We start from the raw sequence: 25,805 nt of genomic DNA on the forward strand, positions 1-25,805 counted from the left end.
ACAATTGTACTAGATCTTTATCAATTCGCTATCACACGAAATAGTGCATAATTATAGTTTGACCTTATTTTTAAGATATTTTTTAGGACTTGACCTTAATTTCACTATATGATGAAATGATACTTTTTGAGATCAATCGTGGCATTTTGTATCCCTGAGGAACTTTGTAATTCTGTAACTTTGTAATGAGGGTAATAAATTTCTAAATTTTTATTTATAAATACAGACAGACACTCCAATTTCATTTATTAGTATAGATGTAATCTAGATACTAGAATTAGATATTGTTGGATATGTAGATAAAACTTGTATCTGAATAAAAAAAATCCTTAAATTCACAGGGATTTTCCTTTAGGGGATCTACGACTTAGCAATCTTGTCCTACAAACGCCGATTTTTTGCGCATGTAGGTACCTACTCGTAGGTACACAGGCAGGTCGATTCCGGAAAATCTGCATCAATCATTAATACAATCGCAAATGTTGTGATTGGCTAAAATAGTATTTAAATGTTGCAACAATGCATTGTAACCAATAGTGAGCGAGTGTCAACCAATCAGAGGTGATTACGATCGTCACATTGTAGCTGTCATTTTACCTTCATCGAGCTCCTGAAGTACGCGAGGAAGATAGCTGAGGCAAGAGAGGAAACGAATAGTCAAGCATGCTACAATTAACTTCTTATTCTCAAGTGACGACCACTATAAGATGAGAAACGCTGATGAATGTACACAGGACCAAGAAGATGTTTTTTAAAGTAATGAAAACCAAACCATGCCTTTGATACTAAAATACATATACTCTTATTTTGTGCCTTTGATTCAGTCTCAGGCGTGTTTTTCAAACGTTTCAGACAAGGCTTTAGCTTCGGGCCCTCTAGCTAACATTATGATCAAACGCGCAAATTAATTAACTAACTTTGCTATTTTTTATTTTGTAAAAACTTTTTTTTTATGCGTTTCGCATCGTTTCTTCGTAAGGATGCGTTTCTTAATAATCCATAATATACTTCTTATTATTATAAATACGAAAGTGTGTATGTCTGTCCGTTTTTCACTTCACACTTCATTTAATTGATTTAGCTGAAATGTAATACGGATCTTTGCATGCACAGTTAAATATCTAGATAGTAACATGGACGACTTTTTATCCCGAAAATCAAAGACTATATCCAAGGGATTATTAAAAATCTAAATACACGCGGCCGAAGTCGTGGGCATCAGCTAGCAATAAATAATTATCGAACCGACTTATGTTTCTAAACTGTATACGCCTTTTAATTTCATGGATTCTTTTGTAGTTACCTACAAGAAATGTAGGTTGCCCAACAATAGGATAAATTACCTCAAAGTGTCAACACTTGATGGAACTACAGGAAAACGTTGACGGATGACATTGTGCTTTTTTGGTCAGACAAGAAGTCGACCTAGATAGCAAATGTTTTTCGGCCACTATAGAATTAGAACAGTGGGTTAGGTTCATTCATTTTCTTCTTATTCTCTTGAGGTTTAATTTGAAAGCCTTCATATTAACTTTCCGTTTGGGGTATATCTAATAATTAAAATTAAAAACAATCTTATTTAGAAAAAATTTTGCTACCTTTTTATCCCGAAAAACAATTCAATATTTGAAAATTGCGCCATACCTACATGATTTTTTAACCCCCGACCCAAAAAGAGGGGTGTTATAAGTTTGACGTCTGTATCTGTTTATCTGTCTGTGGCACCGTAGCGCCTAAACTAATGAACTGATTTTAATTTAGTTTTTTTTGTTTGAAAGGTGGCTTGATCGAGAGTGTTCTTAGCTATAATCCAAGAAAATCGGTTCAGCCGTTTGAAAGTTATCAGCTCTATTCTAGTTACTGTAACCTTCACTTGTCGGGGGTGTTATAAATTGTTAATTTGCACTTGCCAAAAATCTATAGCCAGTGTCACTTTGGATGATGTAAGCATTCTAACGATAGCCAATAATTCAAATCTGTTCAGGCATTTGAACTTGTCGTGGGACGAAGAAACTCTATATAAATAAATAAAATAAATATTATATAAATGAACCCTAAAACCGAAGAGAAAGGGCCGTGATAGCCTGGTGATATGGTCGTCTGCCTCGGGGGTTCGATTCCGGGCACGCACCTCTAACTTTTCTGAGTTAGGTACCTAGGTAGGTATGTACGTTTTAAGAAATTAAATATCACTCGGTTTAAACGTGAAGGAAAAATTCGTGAGAGAATCTGCATGCCTGAGAGAGAGTCTGCTAATCCGCACTTGGCCAGCATGGTGACTATATGGCCATACTGACTGAAGACCCGTGCTCTGTAGTGAGCCGGTGATGGGTTGATCCCTGAAACCAGTTAGTAGATACACTCCTTTATATAAATAGCAACCTTCAATCATGGCGGGCAGACGGTGCGGCATTCAGCAACCTAACATTATTGCCGATAACTATGGCAGTTAAAACAAATTGCCTTCCAGTCCTCTAATAACTGACCTTGGCGTTTACCTAATGCTAGGACTGTTCAAGGGCGAATTTTTATTTTAATAATACTTAACCATTACTTATGTACGCTGTCACTAATTAATGTTTTACGTGTTTTACCTACCTTTTATTTGGGAGTCGAAAGAATGACATTTTTATAGAATGGGTATGAAAATCTGATTACAAAAATTAATCAAACAATAATTCTTTCTGCGTACCTACTAGGTAGGTAGTTATAAAATCAAAAAATGCAAATAATCACATTTTGGAAATATTTCAAAAGATGGCGTCTCATTTAGTAGGTACCTACCATTGCATTGGTAGGTCGATTCCGGAAAACCTGCATCAATCATTATTACAATCGCAACTTTTGTGATTAGCTGAATTTAAGGTATTCTTGTTGCAACGGTGCATTCATTGTAACCAATAGGGAAAGAGTGTTGGCCAATCAAAGACGATTGTAATGGTCACACACACTGTAGCTGTCATTCGACCGTAATCGAGGAACTATGAGGATGTAGCCACAGCAGGTGAGATAGCTGTCAAGGGCTCAACCTTACAGAAACAAAAGAAAGACAGGTATCTAAATATTACCTAATGCTGTTACATGGCAAAAATTACCTTTGGTTTGACTTCACAATTGCCTCTAATCAAACATTTTCAAGCATTTTAATTGCGTTTCTCCAAATCTGTACCAGCAATCTAGCCTTGGTTTTGGGCCAGTCCACGGCATTGAGTAGGTAAAGAACGATATAAACAGTTCAAGGGTAACGTTATTCATGAGTTCCAATAGCTTATCAGATCGCTGTAACTTTATAACGTCAAATAGCCACTACTTACCTACTTTTTGTTTTTTTCAAACTACCAACCGTTTACATTGGCGTGAGTCAGCGTTTCAACCAACCTATCACGGACGGTGACAAACTAGGGTAATAATATTCTGTGGTCACAAATATTTATATTCTCTTCAGGGCTCTCTCCGTCACTCGTTTCCACTCGTTTCATACAATCGTAGTTCCAATTTCATTTGAATATCAAGCAAGCAAAGTCCATGAAATTTTGCAGACATATTCTAGAAACTAATATCTGTGTCTGTGGTGTTTTAGATTTTTCTAAAAATATGTAGTTTTAAAATTACAGGAGCTCCAAGATTTGTATGAAAATTAAGACCGCGTAACTTTGAAACCGAATATTTTAACAGAAATCTGGAAAACCACAGACATAGATATTAGTTTCTAGAATATGTCTGCAAAATTTCATGGACTTAGGTTGCTTAATATTCAAATGAAATTGGAACTACAATTGTATGAAACGAGTGAAAACGATTGACGGAGAGAGCCCTCCTCACAAAACCGGGACGGGTCGTTAGTAATTTGTATCTAGGTAAAACACTGTCAAAAAAATTACATTTTTTTAAATTAAGCAGGGATTGTACTTAGCTAAGTTGAGTATCAAATGGCAATAGTTTTACAATTAAACTAACCTTTAGCTATGTTGGTGTCAGGTTATAGTATTACATGTTGGTAATTTGATATAACGGTTCCATATATCTACATGATATTTAGTATATAGGTACGTAGTTTCAAGCAATAGTATTTACATTTTAAAAAATACTTTAATACTTCTCCCGAGAAGCCCCTGGTCCGATTCCCGACTTGGAACAGACTAATCCATGAAAATAATCACATCTCAATAAGATGTTGATAAGATTTTTTTTTATCAAATTATTACCAAGTAGGTAGTATATTTTATTTAATAAGATATACATACTATCTACTTAGTAATAGATTATCAGGCTAATTTTAATTTATTGAGTCTGAACTATTTTAAATTTTTACTTTTACAATTATACTTGCAGGTATAAAAAAGTTAAGTACCTAATTGTTTCATGAAATACACACAAATAAAAAAAACACATTGTGCTTTAATTTTTTATATTCAATGACCATTAATAAATATAACGAACAGTAATAATTTTATAGTTAACTATTAAAATTTTGTAACAGTAATTCAAATTCCTAATCTTTTCAACAAAAATAATATAGATTGCATGCTTTTACCTAATAACAATAGTGATATAAGGTTTCCAAAAATTTAGTTACAATTCTTGCGCATTTTACAATGTTTGTTATGCAATTGTGTGAAATTTGCACTTGGAGTCCCTCAGCTGGTCTGCCCATCTGGTTGGTGAGCAGCCTCTCAATCTTTTGTCCTCTGTGTTGCCCGTCACAATAAGTTTTTCTAAACTATTATCCCCTCGTCGCATGATGTGCGAGATAGGAGAGCATATTGGCATGCTTTGTATTGTTGTGGTTGGCTCGTCACATTCTTTTGAGGTTTTGGTGGTGGAATACACTGGACATCTCGTCCCTTTGACCGCGCTCTACACGGTGGCCCTCTTGTTTTAAGCATTTGAACCTTTTTATTCAGATTTTCCACTTCTTTAACCAAATTTTCCATTAGTGCTGAGGTCGCGGGAGTATTTATTGGTTCTTCTGTTGCCGGTGAAAAGAATACTTTGTGGACACGATCGGCTACTGTCTTCAGAATATCAAGTTCATAATTTAGGGACTCAAATACCGACCGTATTTTACTTGGCAAGCACTCCAACCAGACTGTTTCGACAAACCTATCACGCACATAGCATCCCGCCAAAACACTCAAGTAAGAATAAAACTCCGATGGCGTTCGGTCCCCCATCGGTTCTGCCATCATTCTTTTCTTCGCTTCCTCTTCATTCTTGGCGGTGATACGCTTTATGAGGAGCCCTTTCAAGAAATCGTACTTATCAAAATCTGGTGGTTTGATGATGATATCTTTGACTTCCAACGCGGTTTCTTCATCGAGCATTGATATGACGAAATTATATTTTCTAATATCGACAAAAATATTGCAATTTGAAAGTGTTGCTTCAATTTTCTGGAACCAAAGATCGGGGTGGTGTCTCCAAAATGGCTCCGCTTGAAGTCGAACAAGATCACCGTCATCCGATTGTACCGTTGCAAATCTCATGGATTTTTCTGTATTCTTTGACATTCTGTCTTTGTAGCACTGTTTTAGTCACTTTATTTTTAATTTTCGGGACTTTTACTTATAAAACACGTTACTTGAAAGGTTAAGATAAAAAGGTGTGCGTGCGCAGCCTTTTGTGGATAGACTGTGACAAGGACGAAACATCTAGAGGGGGTGCAAAGTGCGGCTACGCACGTTATTGCCATTGGCTTAATGTATGAAGTTACACGTAAAATAAGTAGGCATACATATTACGACAGATTAGAATTGAGCCATGCGATGCATTTATTATTATTTCTGCAAATACTTACAACTTTTAACTTAATTATACCTACCTACTACACCATCTTTGAATTGTTTAAATATAGTTTTTCATTACATTACAAGTTAGCCCTTGACTGCGATCTCACCTAGTGGATGCAGTCTAAGATGGTAGCGGGCTAACTTGGAAGGGATGTTGTAGTTTTTATTACACCCTTGTTATATTACATACTAGAGGATGCCCGTGACTTCGTCCGTGTGGATGAAGGTTTTTGAAGATCCCGTGGGAACTGTTTGATTTTCCGGGACAAAAAGTTGTCAATAATATGGACGCAAGCTACCTCGGAACCAAATTTCATATAAATCGGTTGAGCGGATGGGTCTTTAGGAATCCCGTGGGAACTTTTTGATTTTCCGGGATAAAAGTAGCTTATGTCCGTCCTCGGACATAAGCTAACCGTGTACCAAATTTCGTCAGAGTCGGTTTAATTGTTGGATCGTGAAAAGGTAGCAGACAGATAGACAGAAAGACACACTTTCGCATTTATAATTTTAGAATAGACGTATGGATTATTGGGTTTCTACACGTCATCTTTGTCGTTAGGGTGGTAACTAGCCACAGCCATGGCCTCCCTCCAAAGTTATGTTATACACTTATCTAACACCAGACAAAAGTATATTGTTACGTTATTAAATTTTTATCATAACAATATTTTGTTCTTTATATTCATAGCAGATAAAATAAATTGTTGCTCCATTCCAACCTTCCAGAAAATTTTGCATGTAAAAACATAAAGACCAAGTTAAATCGACGAGAACGAAAGCTGACAACATTTAAACACGAAAATTTTCGGCGAAGTTTGAAAATAATGGCTGTTTGCCGAATAAAATGAAGTCGACTGTACACGTCAATGCATGTTCTGTTAAAACGCTTTGTAGACGTTTTGTAGTGTTGGTACTGTAAGTTCGAAGGAGCATTAAATATTGAGTTTCAGGATAGGTAATATACATAGGCAGGTAGTTTGGTTTTTAGGGTTCCGTAGTCAACAAGGCACCCTTCTTTCGGCATATCCGCTGTCTGTCTGTTCTCTCAGAGATTCTTAGTACTAGAACGCTGTAATTTGACATGGGTAGTGTACATATTAATCACGCCGACAAATCCTGAAGGATCGATAAAAAGTAGTGTAAATCCGTCGCTAGTAAACTGTTTATACGAGTATCTACGACTTACGGCCTGTGACTATAATTACATATTATATTTCGTGACTTTTACTGGCTCGAAAAGTGTATTATATGTGTGTATATTTGAAAGTTTATATTTTCTTTGAGGCTAGGCGAAAGTTTATTTTCATAAAGATAATTGCAAAAGTTGGCCGAGATGGTGTAATCAGGTATTATTAAAGCTACTTGTTTGTATTAATATCTGCATTATACAGGCTTTTTATGAGCCATGGTAGCGTAGCGGTTAAGACGTCCGCCTCCTATTTGGGAGGTCGGGGGTTTGACCTCTAACTTTTTTTTTAATAAAGAATATTAGTCATGTTAGTCATGACTAATATTCCCCTTTCCCCTCCAACTAAGCGTAAAGCTTGTGCTAGGAGTGGGTACGACAACGGGTGGGATTTGAACCGCCGACCTTTCGGATTTTAGTCCACTCCTTAACCATTGAGCTATTGAGGCTTTTGAGGCTAAACTTTTAGGAGTTGTGTGCTTTGTTTTAAAAGGTAAAGGAAATCTACATCCCTGACAGTTCTCCCTAGTGTTTTTTTTTGCGATGTCTAGAAAAACAAGTCAATAGCTTATTAGCTAATCCAAATTCTGACAGAGCAATCTGTTCAGATATGGTTCAGATTGTTACAGAGTAGGTACCTAAGTGACATTGTTGTGAATGTGAAATTTGTATGATAGAAAAGATTTGTAGGATAAGATAGAATTTTATATACATAGATAGAATTGTAGGATAAGATAGGGTACTATGAGGCTGACATACAATGATGGCAAGTTTATGAAAAAATATCATGAAAAGAGATGTAGATTTCTAAAATGGTGCATACAATATTTTTCACAAAAGGTACCGAAGCTCACCTTTAATGGAAATTGTTATAACGGAAGGTTGATGTACAAAGAAGGCTTTAACGCTGATAGGTAGCTGTTACCTGCCTTTTTCTGAAAGTGCTTCCTTCTCCATAGACTAGGTACATTAAATTTTATGCACTTTTCGAACCAGACATTACACGCAGCATAGGTACCTAGCTGCTTTATATGGCGTTTGAGATATTTATTTGGGTATTTACAATATACCTAAATAAAAACAGCTTCTTATCCAGGAAAATTGAAGAGTTCTCACGGGGTTTTAAAAATCTAAATCCACGCGTATGAAATCTCGGGCACCAACTAGTACCTAATATATCACTACCCATCCTACCCGTATTATAAATGCGTAAATGTCTTGGTTTGTTGGTTTGTCCTTCAATCACACCGCAACGGAGTAATGGGTCGGGTTGATTTTTTGCATAGATAAGTACCAATAGTTAAAGTGTCCATGGTATTTTTTCCCTCGGAAAATCGAATAGTTCCAGCGGGATTTTAAAAACCTTAATCTATTACCTTACTTTAATTAGCTAGTCATGTATCAAAAAGCTGTGAAAATAAGTCGTTATAGCCTAGTGGTTAAGGCGTCCTAATCGGAGGTCGGGGGTTCGATTCCGGGCACGCAGCTCTAACTTTTCAGAGTTATGTGCGAATTAAGTAATAAAATAATATCACTTTCTTTAAGGAAAACATCGCGAGGAAACGTTGATGCCCGAGAGTTCTCCATAATGTCCTCAGAAGTAGGTATGTGAAATCCGCCGATCTGCACTTGGCCAGCGTGGTAGACCATGACCAAAACTTTTCTCATTCTCAGAGGAGACCTTGTAGCGAGTCGGCCATGGGCCATGTTTGTTACTCCTTCACGCAAAAACTACTGGACGGATTGGGCTGAAATTTAGAAAGGAGATAGATTATACCCTGGATTAGCACATAGGCTACTTTTTATCCCGGAAAATCAAAGAGTTCCCACGGGAATTTTTAAAAACCTACATCCACGCGAACGAAGTCGCGGGTATCAACTAGTCTTTCATAAACATGATGATGAAAGATGTTCGGGATTTGAGCGGCTCAACAAAATGAAAAAAAAAGTAAAAAATGGTAGGTATATGAAAAATTGCGTCTGCCCTTTGTCGGCGATATTTTCTCGCGTGATAACAAAGTGATATCGCGACACGTCCTAAACCCTTCCGTCATCTCGGCACGCTTAAGGCCTTATTCATACGAGAACTTTTTAAGGTCCGTTAAAAAAGCGTCCAAATAGAACAAATGTATTCCCAAGTATATGTTCACACGTCAACGCTTTTTTATCGTGCACTTTGTATTGTCAGCGCAATGCCGGGTTTTAACGCAACGCTTTTTAACGCTCGTGCAAATTAGGGCTTCCGTTATAAAACGGGCAAATCCAGTGTATTGTGTACTAAGGCGTTGTAATTATCTGTGAAGGTCAACTCACGTTATTTCAATTTTTCCTGAACTTTTCTAAGATGTCAAAATTTTGAATTTTTTTTTACAGTTGCAGGTCGACGGACCTACGAGCTACGGTAGGAAATTAGACGCGAAAGTGACATATTGTTGTACTAGGGCATTATAATTATATCGGAGGTTGACTCATTTCATTTAAAGATTTTGCCGAAGCGTGTCCAAATCCGAACGGACTCTGTATACAAGTGTAAATTAAAAATTTATAACACCCCCGACAAGTGAAGGTTACAGTAACTAGAAAAGAGCTGATAACTCTCAAACGGCTCAACCAATTTTCTTTGATTATAGCTAAAAACACTCTCGATCAAGCCACCTTTCAAACAAAAAAAACTAAACTAAAATCGGTTCATTAGTTTAGGAACTACGATGCCACAGACAGATACACAGAAACACAGATACACAGATACACACGTCAAACTTATAACACCCCTCTTTTTGGGTCGGGGGTTAAAAATAAATCATATCTACAACTCCCATGCATAATAGCTGAAGTTGTGTTAAAGTAATATTATGTACATTGCACTTCTGATATTATTGCATCTTTGGTGTAGTGTTAAAGTTACTGTTTGTAAAATTACCATACAAATTGCGTTTGCATCTCTTGGGTTGTTAGAGCTTGGCATGGAAGTTAGACTGGTTAAGTTATAACTTTACACTTGACCTATTTTTAACTTGAATTATGCAGCAAAATGTGAAGTTATCAACTTTGAATAAAATACGTGTCTCATACAATAAATAATTAACTTATTCCAATGCTTGTGAGGCTCAAGTACGTGCTATACTGTATACCTAATTAATTTCCTAAAGCTGATAGCACATAGCTGCCGAACGCAACGAATTTAGAATTATTTTTCTTAAAACTTTACTCTATCCTTATAACTTTACACTATCTAACTGAACCACTGCCTCAGTATGTTTTTAGGTGCATGAAATTAAATTTCATGCATGCATGGCGTGCATGAAACGTGCAAACTGTGTCAGGTCTTTGATAGCCTAAAGACCAAGTCTACGATGAGTGAAATGTCCTTAAGAGGGGTCTCTCCGTCACTCGCTCCATACAAACGTAGTTCCAATTGCATTTGAATATTAAGCAACCAAAGTCCATGAAATTTTGCAGACATATTGTAGAAACAAATATCTGTGTCTGTTGTGTTTAAGATTTTTCTAAAAATGTGTAGTTTTAAAATTACAGGGGCTCAAAGATTTGTATGTAAATTTTTAAGACCGCGTTACTTTGAGTCTATGGTTTTCCAGGTTTCTGTTAAAATATTCGGTTTCAAAGTTACGCGGTCTTAAAAATTCACATACAAATCTTTGAGCCCCTGTAATTTTAAAACTACATATTTTTAGAAGAATCTAAAACACCACAGGCATAGATATTACTTTCTAGAATATGTCTGCAAAATTTCATGGACTTTGGTTACTTAATATTCAAATGAAATTGGAACTACGATTGTATGGAGTAAGTAACGGAGAGAGCCCTGTTAACTGCAATGACGTATGGAGTGGAAACGTGGACACTGGCTGTGAGTGAGCTTTGTTGACTTGGTGTTTTTCCAGGCATAGATCGAGAAGGAAATTCGTAGAACTAAACGACGCACCAAGCAACGCTCCGCTCTGCGTCTCTTTGGACGAAGCCTAATCGATGTAGGTAGTGTGTGAACAGCTTAATTAAATGTTTTGTTTGTTCAAGATGTTTCGATAACAAACTTTATAATTGCGCCGTAGAACTTAGCTATCGTATTTTGCTGTACTAAAATAAATACAATTGGTGGGTTTAATTTATTTCTAAATTCCTAGTACATTTTCTCAGGTAGGCAATTAATGCGAGTTGACTGTTTGTTTATTTTGAGTGCGCTGTCTTCAGGCAGTCTCAATTTCTGTCATTAATTTTATAAAATGACTATTAGGTAGGTACTTTAAATGTACTTAAAATAGACGTATCTTTATACTTTTGTCTAAAATAAACTTTCTACGCAACACAGCTATAACTGATCAGCTAAACCTTTGGCTAAGCATGTTTGCGGTGTACTTACAAGATTATAAATACTTAATCAAATAAAAAAAGTGGGCGTCAGTGTGAAGTGCCGAAGAAGTGCAAACTTGAAACCAGACTTGAAACTATGAAATAACAGTGGTGTTTATTTGAATTTTCAAATTAACTGAAGTAGACCGTATCAAAAATTAAATTTTTTATTACGATAAAAAATTTAAATTTTTGATTCGAAATACGTTTCGAAAATTAAAACTATTAAAATTAGTTTAATCTGTACCTCTATCGGATTTCCGAGCATTATTAACAGCATATCGGTGATGAGACCTTTTAGTTTTTACCAACCTATCCCAAAATCCCGATGCGGACGCGCCTATTAGGAGTTTTCACTTCAACAAAGGAACTACAACAAAACATCAACCGCAGAACAATAGGATTTGAATTTAGAACCCACAACTTTGCAGTTGGAGTGCTTTTTCTAATGACAATAACATACTATTTTGGCGGGAAACATTATAATCTGATATCTCGTAGGTCCAAGTTCCAACGGATTTTGTGGTTCCAAGTTCTGGAATGGCGACCCGAAGGTTAATTTAAAAGCAGTAAAACTGCTTATAGAACGAAGTTTTCCTATTACTAATCCAAAGGTCAATCCTACAAGTATATGGCAGAAAAGCCTGTGTACTCGTCATTTTAGTTTAGTTAGCTTAACTAATTAAAATTTAAGTTAGAAATAAGTAAGTCTTTTGTAAGTTGTATGAATAAGTACTTTTAAACTTAAGAGATCGTGATTCGTGACATTTATGCCATGTTCGTGCAAAGTAATTAAGATAAAATTTATAACATCAATGGCTTTAAAAGGTTATAGGTACGCGTTGGCGTTTCGATGCACGTTTTCTGGAATTTACTTTTGAAGTTTTTATTAAATACACATTACACACTTTGAAATAAATTTTATAACTAAACGGCACGGGTGATGAAAATTAGGGATGTTATGGATATATAATTTCGGATCCGGATATGGATATGGATATTGGTAAAAAATAATATCGGTTTCGGTTACGGTTATGGATATCAAATTATTTCGGATTATCCGATAGTTTCGGTTACGGATGTTAATTTTTTAAGGAACTGTAAAATGTGAACTGATGAAGGTGTCGCATTCCAGCGGAGTGCACAGTTAATTCGTACGAGTGTAGTATTTAGTTAGACTCCGCCCTATCCGAAACTATCCAAAACTTTTATTACGGATTCAGTTACGGTTACGGATATTTTTTTATTTCGGATATCCGATAGTTTCGGTTACGGATATGGATATCCATAACAACACTAATGAAAATAACTACCGCGTCTACAGATCATACAGATCATTCGGGAGTATTTATGAGGAAGTTCAAAATAATTACGGCGGATGACGTCCATCATCTGTACTCATTTTCTGTTCAATTCAGTCAGCCGGTCAGTCAGTTTGCGTCCACTGCTGGACATAGGCCTTCCCGACAGCGCGCCACCACATACGATCCTTCGCCTTCCTCAGCCACCCACATCCCGCTATCCTCTTAAGGTCGTCAGTCCAGCGGGTCGGAGGTCGTCCCTGTAGCGGTTGCCACATTCGCAAGAAGATGTCGCTTCTAAACTCAATCAATCAACAACGCTCGAAACACGAACCCCAGCCTGATAACTCACGACCTACGCCTAGATGGCAGCACGGGTAGCTTAATTGGAAACTCAAGGAGGAACACGCAACTCTCAATCGCATCGACAGAGCGTTTACCAAATTGCACTATATATAGAAGTTTCGACGCACAACCGTCGGCCCAGCTGGCGCTACCGAGCACACCACACCGCTCGGTTGGGAAATTTCCCTATTGGTACGGTTGAGCACACGGACACACAGCTCCCGTACATCCCACACTTCTTTTCCACACTCATTTTCTGTATTTAGTGAAAAGTTCTGGAATGGCGACCTCCCACTAGGTGGACAAATAGGCATCAAAATGAATCGCAAGTCGCAACTCGCAGGGAACCGGTGTATTCAGGAGGCGGGCGGCGACGCAAGACCGTGGCGAAGTCCCTTAAGAAACCTGGGTATGTCCAGCAGTGGCAGTCTATTGGTTAACTTTAAATTAAAGTCTTTAATGATGATGATGATGATCGGCCGTAGTTAGTTACCACCCTGCCGGCATAGCCGTGCCGCCAAGCGATTTTGTGTTCCAGTACGATGCCGTGTAGAAACCAAAGGGGTATGGATTTAGAAAAAAACTGTCATACTTCTTCCAGGTTAGCCCGCTTTGCATCATCACTTACCACCAGGTAAGATTGCAATCAAGGGCTTTGTATCTGATTTAAAAATAAAAGTAATTAGGTATAGTAGGTCTAGGTATCTCCTTCATTAGTATAATATTATAAGTATAATATTTTAGTAAAGATCATAACAAGCTAATGCGCCTTACACAAAATATAAAAGTCAATGCTAGTCATAAAAAATCCATATTTATAGCGATAACATTTATGGTGTTATTTTGAAGTGAATTCGATGGCAAATATTATATGTAGGTATGGAATGGCATCAGATAACGAGCTTTTCCCTTTTATGAACTGTATTTTAGACATTTACGACATTTTACTGAGTGGAACGGGCTAAGTTAATAGGTTCAAAGCGCTGACCTCTAGTGATACACGCTGGACCTACGATTGCCGTTTTTAAAGAAATATCATTATCGCTATTTTGGCGCTGATAATTATTACAGCAGTGAGCATCATGTGAGCGCACTTGGAACTAAAAGTTAGTGATGAGACATTTCTCAGCAAAGTGTGAACACGTAGACCATTTGACAGAAAAGTGTCAATTTTTATTCCCAATGCGCTCGAATCGGTAAAAAATGGCATACGTCTTCCAGCGTACTTTGTATATGTCCATTTCAGTGGTTCAAAGTTATTTGGATAAAACATTTTTCATATTTCGCCAATACAAGAATGCTATTTCATATTAAAGGTATTTTGCGTAGTACGAAAACGCTGTTTCATAATATTATATTATTTGCGAGGGTGGGGTTTTTCTCTAATTCCCTGTTATACTATGCGTATATTATTAAATGTAAATAAGTAAGATTCAGGTTTTTAACAAAATCCCGTGGGGATTTTCCGGGAGAAAAATACCTCTGTACCAAAGAAATGAAACCCGTAATAACATCCATCTGGGTTTAGGTTTTTTTAAATCCCTTGGAAACTCTTTGGGTTTCCGGGGAAAAATTAGCCTATGTCCGTGCTCGGGATGCAAGCTATCTCTGTACCAAACGTCAAAATCGGTTAAACGGATGGGCCGGAGTTAAGGCGCATTCTTTGCCGCAAAGTGCCGCGTGGAGCGCTGCAGCTGCGCTTCTTTGTAAATCCATATAAATAAAAAGTTTCCAATTTGAAGGCGCCCTTATGAGCATTTTAAGCAATTAAATAAATATCAATTGTTTTAACGGTGAAGGGAAACATCGTGAGAAAATCTACATACCTAAGAGTTTTCCATAGTATTTCCAAAGGTGCAAAGTCTGCAAAACCGCACTTGGTTCAGTGTGGTGGATTATAGCCAACTTGTTCTAATCTTGAGAGGAGACTCGTGCTTAGTACTGGTAAATGAGATTATGATGATGGTAAGCGAAGATGCAAACAAGGGGAGAGCGCTAGTTTGGAAGGGATACCTATTACCTACTGCAGTTAATTAAGCTCATACCCTTCAGACTCTTAACTGGTCCCTAGGATATCGCTTGGCAGCAAGCTGGTAGGATGGCTTGTAATTAGACCGAAGCCTTTCGCCAGTACGTGCCAGAGACAATTTGGTTTCGTAGACTTGTCCTCACGCCCCCACAAAGGTAAGTGGAATAAGGACATGCACCCTAACTTAACTGAACTAATTGCTAAACTGTGGCACGCTTCCTTGTATCTGAGCGATCAGAATCACCTAAGTATGTGCAGACTGTAGTATTGTGGAGTTAACCACAAACGATTTCACTAGAACCCGAGGTTTACCACACAATTGCTTGCAGTGCGATTGCTCATGTGAATATTATTTGGCTCGAAATTCGAATGTGTTAGATGCTTCCTAGTAAATAAAATGTATGCTATAGCTTGTACAAGAGGGTATTACATCTACGAATATTTAGGTAGCTATGTTCACCTGGCTTATAATACCTAGGACCATTTTTTATTCCACTTTGGTTAATTAGATTCTAGGTGTTCAAAGTGGAATAAAAAGTGCAATCATAACATCATCTGAAGATTAGTATAATCGTGAAACTGAAAAATAATTGCAGGTGTCATAACCTAGGCACAAGTTAAGAGGGGTCGCTCCGTCACTCGCTCCATACAAACGTAGTTCGAATTTCATTTGAATATTAAGCAACCAAAGTCCATGAAATTTTGCAGACATATTCTAGAAACTAATATCTATGCCTGTGGTTTTCCAGATTTCTGTTAAAATATTCGGTTTCCAAGTTACGCGGTCTTAAAAAATCACATACAAATCTTTGAGCCCCTGTAATTTTCAAACTACATATTTTTAGAAAACATAAAAAGTCTGTGGACTCTGTTACTGATTTTTTAAACCCCCCCCCCCCCCCCCCCCCCTCATGAACAACAAAATATTAAGTACAAAAAAGTTTTGAAAAGAGCACGCTTTCAATCCGGTGCGTAGATTTTTTGCTGAGTTGTTTCGGTAGAACGGACATTCCAAACCAGGGATAGTTCATTCGAGTATAAAAGCAATTACAGAAGTTTATTTAAATAAAAATGATTTTATTCCTTGCTATTTCCAAATGATTCGAGTATAAAAGCAATTACAGAAGTTTATTTAAATATAAAAAAGTTTTTATTCCTTTCTATTTCCAAATGATAACAAAAGAACCCTCTGTACGACTTTCGGTCTGGTGAATAAATTAAATAATTATGATTTTACTTTAAAGCTAGATTAAGGCAAACAAATCGGGAAAATAATGAGGTAATTTTTTTTATTATGAAAACTTAACTTCAATTTAAGTTCACTAGGTACACAAAATATATAGTATCTACGAGTAGTCATAAATATTACTATGACTGTAGCAACTAGAAACAATTATTATTAATAAAATAATTAAAGAGATCATATTGTTCACAAAGTCTAAAACGTTTCAGAATCAAGTTCATCACTGTATTCCGGTACGTCACCGCTTTTAAATCTTTGTTGATCATTATTTACAAATCCTTGATTATTCTGAAATGGGCGCTGATTATTTAAAAATCCTTGACTGTTCTGAAGTGGTTGTTGAGTGTTTGGAAAACCTTGATTATTCTGGACAGGCTGCTGAGTATTTAAAAATGCTTGATTGTTCTGCAGTGGTTGTTGTGCATTTGGAAAACCTTGGTTATTCTGCAATGGTTGGTTATTCTGGAAAGGTTGCTGAGTAATTTGAGTTGCCCCATCATTGGTCGGGAAAGAAATACTGTCCACAAAGCTGTTTGGTCTAAGAGGGTAGGACTGTGGTTGGTTCCGATTCGCCTCTAAAGCCTGCCAGTTGAGATACCAGAAGGGCTGTTTATCTTGAGGTAGTTGTCCAAGTCGGTTGATCAGGTCTCTATCACCCAGAGCTTCAACTGGAAGGCGTTGTGTGGTTGTGGTTACGGTTGAGTTTTCGCCAAATCTGTAATGTAAGTTTATAAATATTATTAAAAATACTTTATACTACTCCATATCCTACTCCTCGTCCTACTCCCCTTCTCCTCCCTCCTTATTGTACTGGGTATTTGTTAAAAAATATGGTATTTGTAATCTATGGAAGCTGATCGAAAATAGAACACTATTATGACGTTTAATGCAGATGTACCACAAACACAGCCGCCTCCCTGCTAAAGTCGGAGTATGGCAAAATCTCGCCGACTCGATCCAACTTTTGTCGGAGTGAAAGATATTAAACGAGTACGCGTTATAAGAAGAACTCGGTGTTTAATCCGACAATGCTTCCATCATCTAAAATCAGCCGTTGCGGAATAAAAACGGAGCATTGCGTTTGCGAACACAAATGCAACAACGGAACGTAACAGGGTTGCGTTCAAACGGAAAACGGTCGTCTGCTGATGATAATATTATTGTGGTGTGAAAAATTTAAAAATAAGCCTAGTAAGTATAGGTATTTTTAAAAATAAAATAGCGAATAAACGAGCAGGCGGGTCACCTGATGTTAAGTGATTGTTAAGTGACACCAGAGGAACCTCCGATGCGTTGCCGGCCTTTCAGTGAAGTGCACCAGGCACCCAAGTAGCGAGGGTAGAATTGCTTACGTGCGGTGCGGTTGTAGAAAAAGGAGGGTGGAATGAGGTTATCTAAGAAAGAGGTCTCCTCAGAGAACTTCATATTATAAAGGCGATTGAACACGCAAAGAGAGGTTCCATTTCTGCAACAGTAACCTAAGTAGTTAGTTACATGAATAAGTTTTTAACCCCCGACGCAAAAAGAAGGGTGTTATAAGTTTGACGTGTGTGTCTGTGTATCTGTCTGTGGCATCGTAGCTCCTAAGCTAATGGACCGATTTTAATTTAGTTTTTTTGTTTGAAAGGTGGCTTGATGAAGAGTGCTCTTAGCTATAATCCAAGAAAATCGGTTCAGTCGTTTGAAAGTTATCAGCTCTTTTCTAGTTTTCTTATATAGGTTTTTGTGTCGGGGTTTTTTTTAATTTTGAGTTATATTACCTGTTTCCTAAAGTATCATTTTGGGCGGCTGGGGCGGCGGCGGTCACTAAAGTCGTGGTTTCTATTACAGGAAAACCTATGGGGCGACGACCAGCGTACGGTGACCTCTGGCCGGCAGATATTGCCAGCAACGCTGATACCAGGATATAGTGGCTCGGTCCCATGTTGATTAATGTATCTGGAATGGAAACACTAATTAGTAAAGTTATATACTTAATTAAATTTGTTTTTTGTTCTTGCACCATTTATCTTTGGCTGGGCGTCTTTATTTTTTAGTTGAATGAAAATTTCATGACTTTAATTGTACCTAAGTACTTACTTATATCTAATTTTTAAACTAGAATTCAGCATTCTCAGGCCTAACTTAAGAGTTAAGACCATCAGTTAGTTGTGCTGATATTGTGTTAAGTTAGCAAAATGTCTCAAAGTCATCCTATTAAGAAACATCACACAGTACATGAATTAACTCGTCAAAAAGTACAGGGCCAATGTCCTTTTTATTAAAATTTTCGCCATGGACTTAGTTTTCGCATGCGACCAAGGCCAATCGCTTCCCGACTTTCAAAAATTTTCATAAAGGATCTTGGTGTAATTTGCATGGAGCATACATTGGCCGGCATTTTCCGAACGCATTAGGGCAATGTGTAATGCGTCTTTTTCAGCGTTTATGTAAGTATATGTAATAGGGAGGGATATTCATTATAATATATTCATTATGTGTTTGCTCTGCACCGCGTCGCATAAGCAGGCTCATGAATAAGTACCCCGGATGGGTTCGAATGTAAATCGGTTTTAGTCGGGCATACTCCGATAAAATTCACGTGAGTCGTTCATTATAATGGAAGATGAATGTATGTCTGAAGACCAAAGTCTTCGAACAATGTGTGTGTAATGACTAATGACATATGGAACCAAAACATTGTCGATAACTAAGGGTCTCTTTAATATGAAAGCTCAGATTCTCAAAGCAGGCAATAGAGAGAGCTACTCGTATATGCTCGGAGTTTCTCTGTGATCAAAATAAGAGATCCGTAGGAGAACCAAAGTAACCTACATAGCTCAACGTGTTGTGAAGCTGAAGTAGAAAGGGTGGAGAACATAGTTCAAAGAAGCGATAGTAGTTGTGGTTCCGAGGGGTTCCAATATCGACCTCGCGTTCGAAAGCACAGCGTTAGCAGATACAGTTAGAAAACAAGTGTAAATTAAAAATTTATAACACCCCCGACAAATGAAGGTTACAGTAACTAGAAAAAAGCTGATAACTTTCAAACGGCTGAACCGATTTTCTTGGATGATAGCTAAGAACACTCTCGATCAAGCCACTTTTCAAACAAAAAAACTAAATTAAAATCGGTTCATTCGTTTAGGCGCTACGATGCCACAGACAGGTACACAGATACACACGTCAAACTTATAACACCCCTCTTTTTGGGTCGGGGGTTAATGACAGACGACATCAGAGTATAGCGTGCTGGTGCCTTTAGCATTTGCATGGGGTAATATTGACAGATCGCATGCACGTTATTATAGCGGGTAGCATCCATTAAACCCTAAATACCGATCAAGTGCGAGTCAGACTCGCACACGTTGGGTTCCGTACCATCGTACAAGATCTTTTGTTTTAAAGAATATTAGCAAAGTTTATCATGATGACTAATATTCCCTTTTCCTCTCTAACTATTACACTGACTGACGGACGGTGGAGGCTTAGTAATAGTCCCGTTGGCACCTTTCATGTACAGAGTGCGGACCCCTATAAACGGTTATTTTTAACCCCCGACCCAAAAAGAGGGGTGTTATAAGTTTGACGTGTGTATCTGTGTATCTGCGTGTCTGTGTATCTGTGTATCTGTGTATCTGTGTATCTGTGTATCTGTGTATCTGTGTATCTGTGTATCTGTCTGTGGCATCGTAGCGCCTAAACGAATAAACCGATTTTAATTTAGTTTTTTTTTGTTGGAAAGGTGGCTTGATCGAGAGTGTTCTTAGCTATAATCTAAAAAAATTGGTCCAGCCGTTTAAGAGTGATCAGCTCTTTTCTAGTTTTCTTGTAGAAAAGAAGGTTAGATAACCGTTAGGTTCATAATATTATGTCAATTGACAAATGTCAAGCTGTCAAGATGGACGTTGCCTAAATACATAATTATTTATTTGAAACTTGATTTGAAAATGATGTTTTGGAAAACTCAGATACTTTAGATCGTAGGCGCGGAATAGTCCAACAAAATCAGTTCAGCCGTTTGAAAGTTATCAGGTATTTTCGGTCTTTTCTAGTTACTGTAACCTTCACTTGTCGGGGGTGTTATAAATTTTTAATTTACACTTCTTAATGTTATAATGCATTTTTCCCCAGATTAGAACGGTCAAGCGTTTGAAGAACCGGTGTTGGGATTGCTAAGTAATATAATGTAAATGAATACGTTATGAGCATGACGCACACTCGCTGATTAATGTTATGGAAATAGTAATTTATTATGAATTGTATTACGACTAATTAATAAGAATAGGCAGGTAGATACCTAGGTAAATATGTGACTCATTTTTGTTAGATAAAAATTCTCTTTGGTGTTTTATCCCCTGTAATTATGTTTTTTGGGTTCCGTACCCAAGGGTAAAAAACGGAGCTCTATTAATGTTACTCTGCTGTCCGTCTGTCTGTCCGCGTATCACAGGTCTCTAGCTCGTAGACGAAATGAGTTACAAACCTGAAATTTTGGTATTTGGTTTAGAACGTTGACCCAAAACCAAATATTGAATGCCAAGCATCACGTTGGCAAAGTGTTGATTGGCAGACTTTTAGGTTTTCATTAAAACAGCTTTAATTTTTTTTTTAACTAAAATGATTTAATTGTTATGATTCTGTTAATGTTTTATTTAATTTTGTATCACAGTTCTCACAATAAAAAACATCACGTGATTATTTTTTGTAAGGTTCATTAATTGTTCTATTGACATTCAAAACTGGTCTACTATTTGACGTGCAAAACAATCAACCGGTTTCCAAAGTTATTCCCAATTTAATGACCGAATATTTAATTATAATGTTGGGAGGTAATTAAAGCGCGCAGCAACTGGACGGTAGGACGTCATACTGAGCGCGCGTGTACGTGTGTACAATTCGTTATGGTAATCGAGAGGATATTAACATATGGAAAGTTCTTTTTTTTCTGTCTATCTAAAATGCCACATGATAATTGAGTGTATGGTTTTTTTCACAAACACAAAATGTTAGAGCAAAATTTTTAGCGCCGTTTTCTCGACACTGCTTTTTCTGACTCACTGCCATCTCGATTATTATGCACAAAAATATTACCTACGCTTCGCAGTGTGAACATTCCCGTTTTTTTGTATTATGGTGCTTTCACAGTCAGACCGAGCGTCTCGGCCACTGTTGGCAAGCACTTGAGTGTAGAAAGGTACAAGCCTTGGGATTTTAATTAATAAGAGATAGATATTTGCCGATACCATGAATATGAAAGTATCATAACAATTTATAAGTGCCGTGTTGGATACGTCACCTTCGTAGTGCGCCGCATTCGCGCGTTGTGTGTATTACAAGCTTTATTTCTTATCCATGATAGGCATTTTGTTTATTTTTTATTGCAGTTATTACAAATTCAGCTCACGTGCTATTTTTTCTGTGGTTCACTTGTTTTGTTCACATTCAAAACTGGTCTAATGTGGTGAGATAATGAACCGGTTTCTGAAGTAGATTCTAAATTTAATGGAACTAATGTCCTATGCCACTCGCCTACCGCACCTAGTCTTTAAATTGTAAGGGTCTATGCAGATGGTCTGCGTTTTGACTACCAGGCAATTTTTAGTGCAATTGACATACTTCCAAAAAACTATCGACTGCGTAGTCCATGAGCAGTTTATATAGCTTGTCCCGAGTGAGGATTTCCCGTGATATATGAATAAAATGGGGTATTTTATTCATATATCACGGGAAATCCTCAAGGACATCCTTTGGGATTTACCACAGTCAGATAAAAAATATCCGGCAAAGTGCGAGTCGGACTCACATCGTACAAGAAATAGCTCTTTTTTTCATGAGGGTAATTTTGAAATACACATTCTAAGAAAATTTCAGGTCTCTGCCTATAATGGTTCATGAGATACAGCCCACTTACGGACGGACGGACAGCAGAGTCTTAGTAATAGGGTTCCGTTGGCAGACTTCGGGTACGGAAGTTCAAAAAGAGGTCTCCTCACGACGTTTTCCTTCACCTTCCACATCTGAGTTACAACCACAATATAGGGCATTTATTAAGTACCTAACTAGCACGTGTAGCTTCAAATCAGTGACAAAGTTCAAGTGTCGAGAGTTGGTAATTTCAGGACAGGTGTGGGCGGTGTAACCGAGATCGAAATAGTTCGAAATTGTATCCTACGCTGATGAACACGTGTACTTCAAATGTAGGTTCGTTTCATTCCAGTTCTGGTTCCGTATCCGAAGGGTGCCAACGGTCCTTTTAGGGTCGGTTTTAGGGTTCCGTGGCTCAAAAAGAAAAAGGAACCTTTATAGGATCACTTCGTTATCTGTCTGTATGTCTGTCTGTCTGTCGTATCTGTCAAGACACCTACAGGGTACTTCCCGTTGACCTAGAATCATGTTTGGCAATAGTAGCACACATAAGGGGAAAAATCCTGAAACTGTGAATTTGTGGTTATATCACGAAAAAAATTGAAATGTGTTCATGAAGAAATAATTGTATTTCCAACTTTCAAAATAAAATTAATACATACTCAAATAAGAACCAAACTCCGTTTGTGTGGAAGGCGCTGAAGAGCGTGTTAAGGCTAAGTAGGTACTACTTTTTATAATAAGAACCGTTACTAATCCGTATTTTGCTACGAAGATTTAAGGAAAATGAATTCAGAAAATCACTAAAAATGCTAAGTTATATAGTTTTGTATGCGAAACGGGTTAGATCTTTTACATATTTTATAATGAATATAGAATTTAAGCATATCTAATTCAAATATGACCCTGGTGAATCGTTAACCTTGCCTTGTAAAATTCTCCGACCTGTTTTTTAAATTAAGTTTGTTATTTACCTATTAGTTTTATTTTGACAACGATTAGGTTTTTGAAGACCTCCCTAGCGCATTGGTGACCGCTGCGGTCTAAGTATGAATTAGAGAACAAAAAAACTCCTTGATTCGATTTTTTCGATTTTTTTGCGATTTTTTCGATTCGATTCCTCTGAAGAGTCAATTTTGCGATTTATCATTTCTTAATTATCTGGGAGGTTTTGGCCGTGGTTAGCTATCACCATACTAGTAAAAATGTGGTGCCTAATGGTAAGATTCCGTATATAGGTAAACAGATTATGGGTAGGTATGGGTTTAATATGACCTCTTTCAAGTTACCCCGTTTCCATCTTAGACTGCATCTTCACTAACCAAGTGAGATCGCAGTCCAGGGTTAACTTTTCATTGAATCAAAAAATATAACTGTGGAGATAGATGGTGGTGGTAGCTTCAATAAAATCCATTCTAATCTCATCCATCCATACTAATCTTATACCTGTGAAAAATGAGTTTGTCTGTCTGTTCCAAGGCCCATCGTTTAACAGATTTTGGTGAAATTTAGCACAGCGATAGCATTCTGATGACAGGCTACTTTTTGTCTCGGAAACTCAAAGTTTCCACGGGATTTTTGAAACACATAAATCTACGCAATCATCTATCTACTCATAGTTAAATGATAATTATACGATGGAAAAATGTTTCCCAGACAGAAACCATAAAAGTATTTCTCACAATGGCAAAAAGTACCTAACTACCTATAACTAAAAACCACAAAATAATATAAGACGTTTGAGAAACGCTGCTTTTTGTATTAGAGCTCCAGGTAAACTAGTAGGTATGTAGTTTTCCACGTTCTGTTTGGAATAAATTACTGCTTGCCAACAACCGACGTGGAACACTATTCCAAATTAGGTAAAACTGCGATAGAAATATTTTTATTCCTATAAACTTTTACAAGTAAGTACCTCTTTTTGAACCATCGAATGCATCAAACACTGGTTCGGAATGCCTTTCCTACCGAGAAAACTAGCAAAGAAACTGTAATCCAAAAATTTTCAAAGTTAGGTACTGAACTAAGTCACAAAATATGACAACCATAGAAAAAGAAACCCTCTCTGTAAATCAGAAGTAAATTTTTTTGAGCTGGCACTACTAAATTGATTAATTTTCTTCCTAATTACCTATTTAGGTACAGGCATGTTTTTCAGGCTGATCTCAGAAATTACTGAATGGGTTATCATACGATTTTCACGAAAAGATTTGTATATTAATAGGGATAAATTATATGAGAAGGTTGTAAACTATATTTTCTGAATATTTTTCGAAAATAAGCTTTTGAAAAAAATCGTACTCTGCGTAAATAAATAAAGTTACACGAAAACAATGTGTATTGGAATAGTTACTCTTAACCTACCTGTGCAAAGCCAGGGCGGGTCACTAGTCTGTAATAACTGTAGTACTTTGTATCAGCTGTCTTAGAACGACAGTTGTGATTGTCACATTTCTACAATGTTAATTGTTGTGATTGGTTGAATTTATGTTATTCTTGCTGCAACAGTGATTTTAACCAATATTGAGAAAGTGTCAGCCAATCAGCGGTGATTGCAAATGTTAATTAGGTATAGCGGTCATTTTACCATGTGGTGAAGCTAATGTCAATGAAACATACTTAATTAGTGTGAAAATGATTAATTTTAAATGCTAACTAACTTTATATGCCTACATAAGTTCCAAAAACATTTGATTAAGACGATATAACTGTAATAAAAATATTTTATAGATACCTACCTGTCAAAAAAATCCGTAAATCGTTACGCACTCACACTTTATACGTTTATATTTTTAATTTAATTTAAATTAATTATATTCTCAACTCGCTACCATTGACATACGTAAACAGACTGACTTTAAAATGAGAACCACATTATTTATAAATACTTGAAAGCTATTAAGAAAACAAACGAGACAGATGATATGGATTATCTAAAGAGAGAAAGAGACAGGAACCAAAATTAAAACAACAGGTAAACGAGTCACCTAGCCTAGGATTCCATCTGTCATTCATCGGGTTTTCCCTGCAGGGGACAATTTTTTAATGGGTTTTGACTAGAAATTTTCTTCTGATTTAGGTCTTATTTTTAGATTATGTACGATGACGTCTTTGGAACAGTTCTAAGTGCATGTGAGTGTAAATAATGGCTATATAACTACACAGACATCTTTAACAATAATAATTGATTATGCTTATCGTTATAAGGACTCGTACTCGACTGCTCTTTTTACCCGATTACGCCAAAGCCGAAAGGAAGGGTTATAATTGTAGCAGTATGTGTATGTATTGTATATTATATGTGTGTATGTTTGTTCTTATGTATGTTTCCTCGTAGCGCTTAAACTACTGAGCCCCCGTAAACTACTGAGCCGATTTTGATGAATACAGGTACAGCCTGGTAACATAGGCTATAAATATTCGTATGTATAAAATCAATATGGAGGATATTATTATCTACATCCAAAAAAGTGGCGGTCTCCATACCGATTTAATACATATTTCTACGAGTATGTTTCTGCCTTTCTGTCTATTACCTACTAATTTTTCCGTGCAACCGATTTTGATGAAAGTTACGGAGATACTAGCTTGCATTCTGGAGACAGACCTAGGCTTTGTATCCCGGAAAATTAAAAAACCCACGGGATTTTTAAAAACCTCCATACGGGAAGTTGTAAGCATCACCACTTAATAA

The 25,805-nt window shown here is 37.0% G+C and overlaps 1 protein-coding gene across 2 annotated transcripts; it reads right to left on the reverse strand.

The window, feature by feature from the left end:
- Window positions 1-16,289: 16,289 nt before the first annotated feature.
- On the reverse strand, window positions 16,290-24,981 carry LOC123873550. 2 transcript variants are annotated; one of them, XM_045918415.1, is made up of 4 exons: window positions 24,850-24,981; window positions 18,025-18,202; window positions 16,621-16,979; window positions 16,290-16,581 (listed from the first exon to the last, which is right to left on the reverse strand). In XM_045918415.1, exons 2-4 carry the CDS (start codon window positions 18,186-18,188, stop codon window positions 16,460-16,462), a joined length of 645 nt encoding a protein of 214 aa, XP_045774371.1. In that variant the 5' UTR covers window positions 18,189-18,202; window positions 24,850-24,981; the 3' UTR covers window positions 16,290-16,459. The 2 variants fall into 2 exon arrangements, with proteins under 2 accessions (XP_045774371.1, XP_045774370.1); XM_045918414.1 differs by having other exon boundaries at window positions 16,290-16,979; window positions 24,850-24,979.
- Between the last annotated feature and the right edge of the window lie 824 nt (window positions 24,982-25,805).

This window comes from Maniola jurtina, chromosome 17 (assembly GCF_905333055.1).
Source record: "Maniola jurtina chromosome 17, ilManJurt1.1, whole genome shotgun sequence".
Classification (NCBI taxonomy): domain Eukaryota; kingdom Metazoa; phylum Arthropoda; class Insecta; order Lepidoptera; family Nymphalidae; genus Maniola; species Maniola jurtina.

Bases quoted from the DNA above. Each gene is read 5' to 3' on its own strand.
- LOC123873550 (XM_045918414.1), bottom strand. From the start codon at position 18,188: ATGGGACCGAGCCACTATATCCTGGTATCAGCGTTGCTGGCAATATCT. The intron at 16,980-18,024 runs GTAATATAACTC...CTTACATTACAG, and splicing joins AATGATACTTTAGGAAACAG to ATTTGGCGAAAACTCAACCG.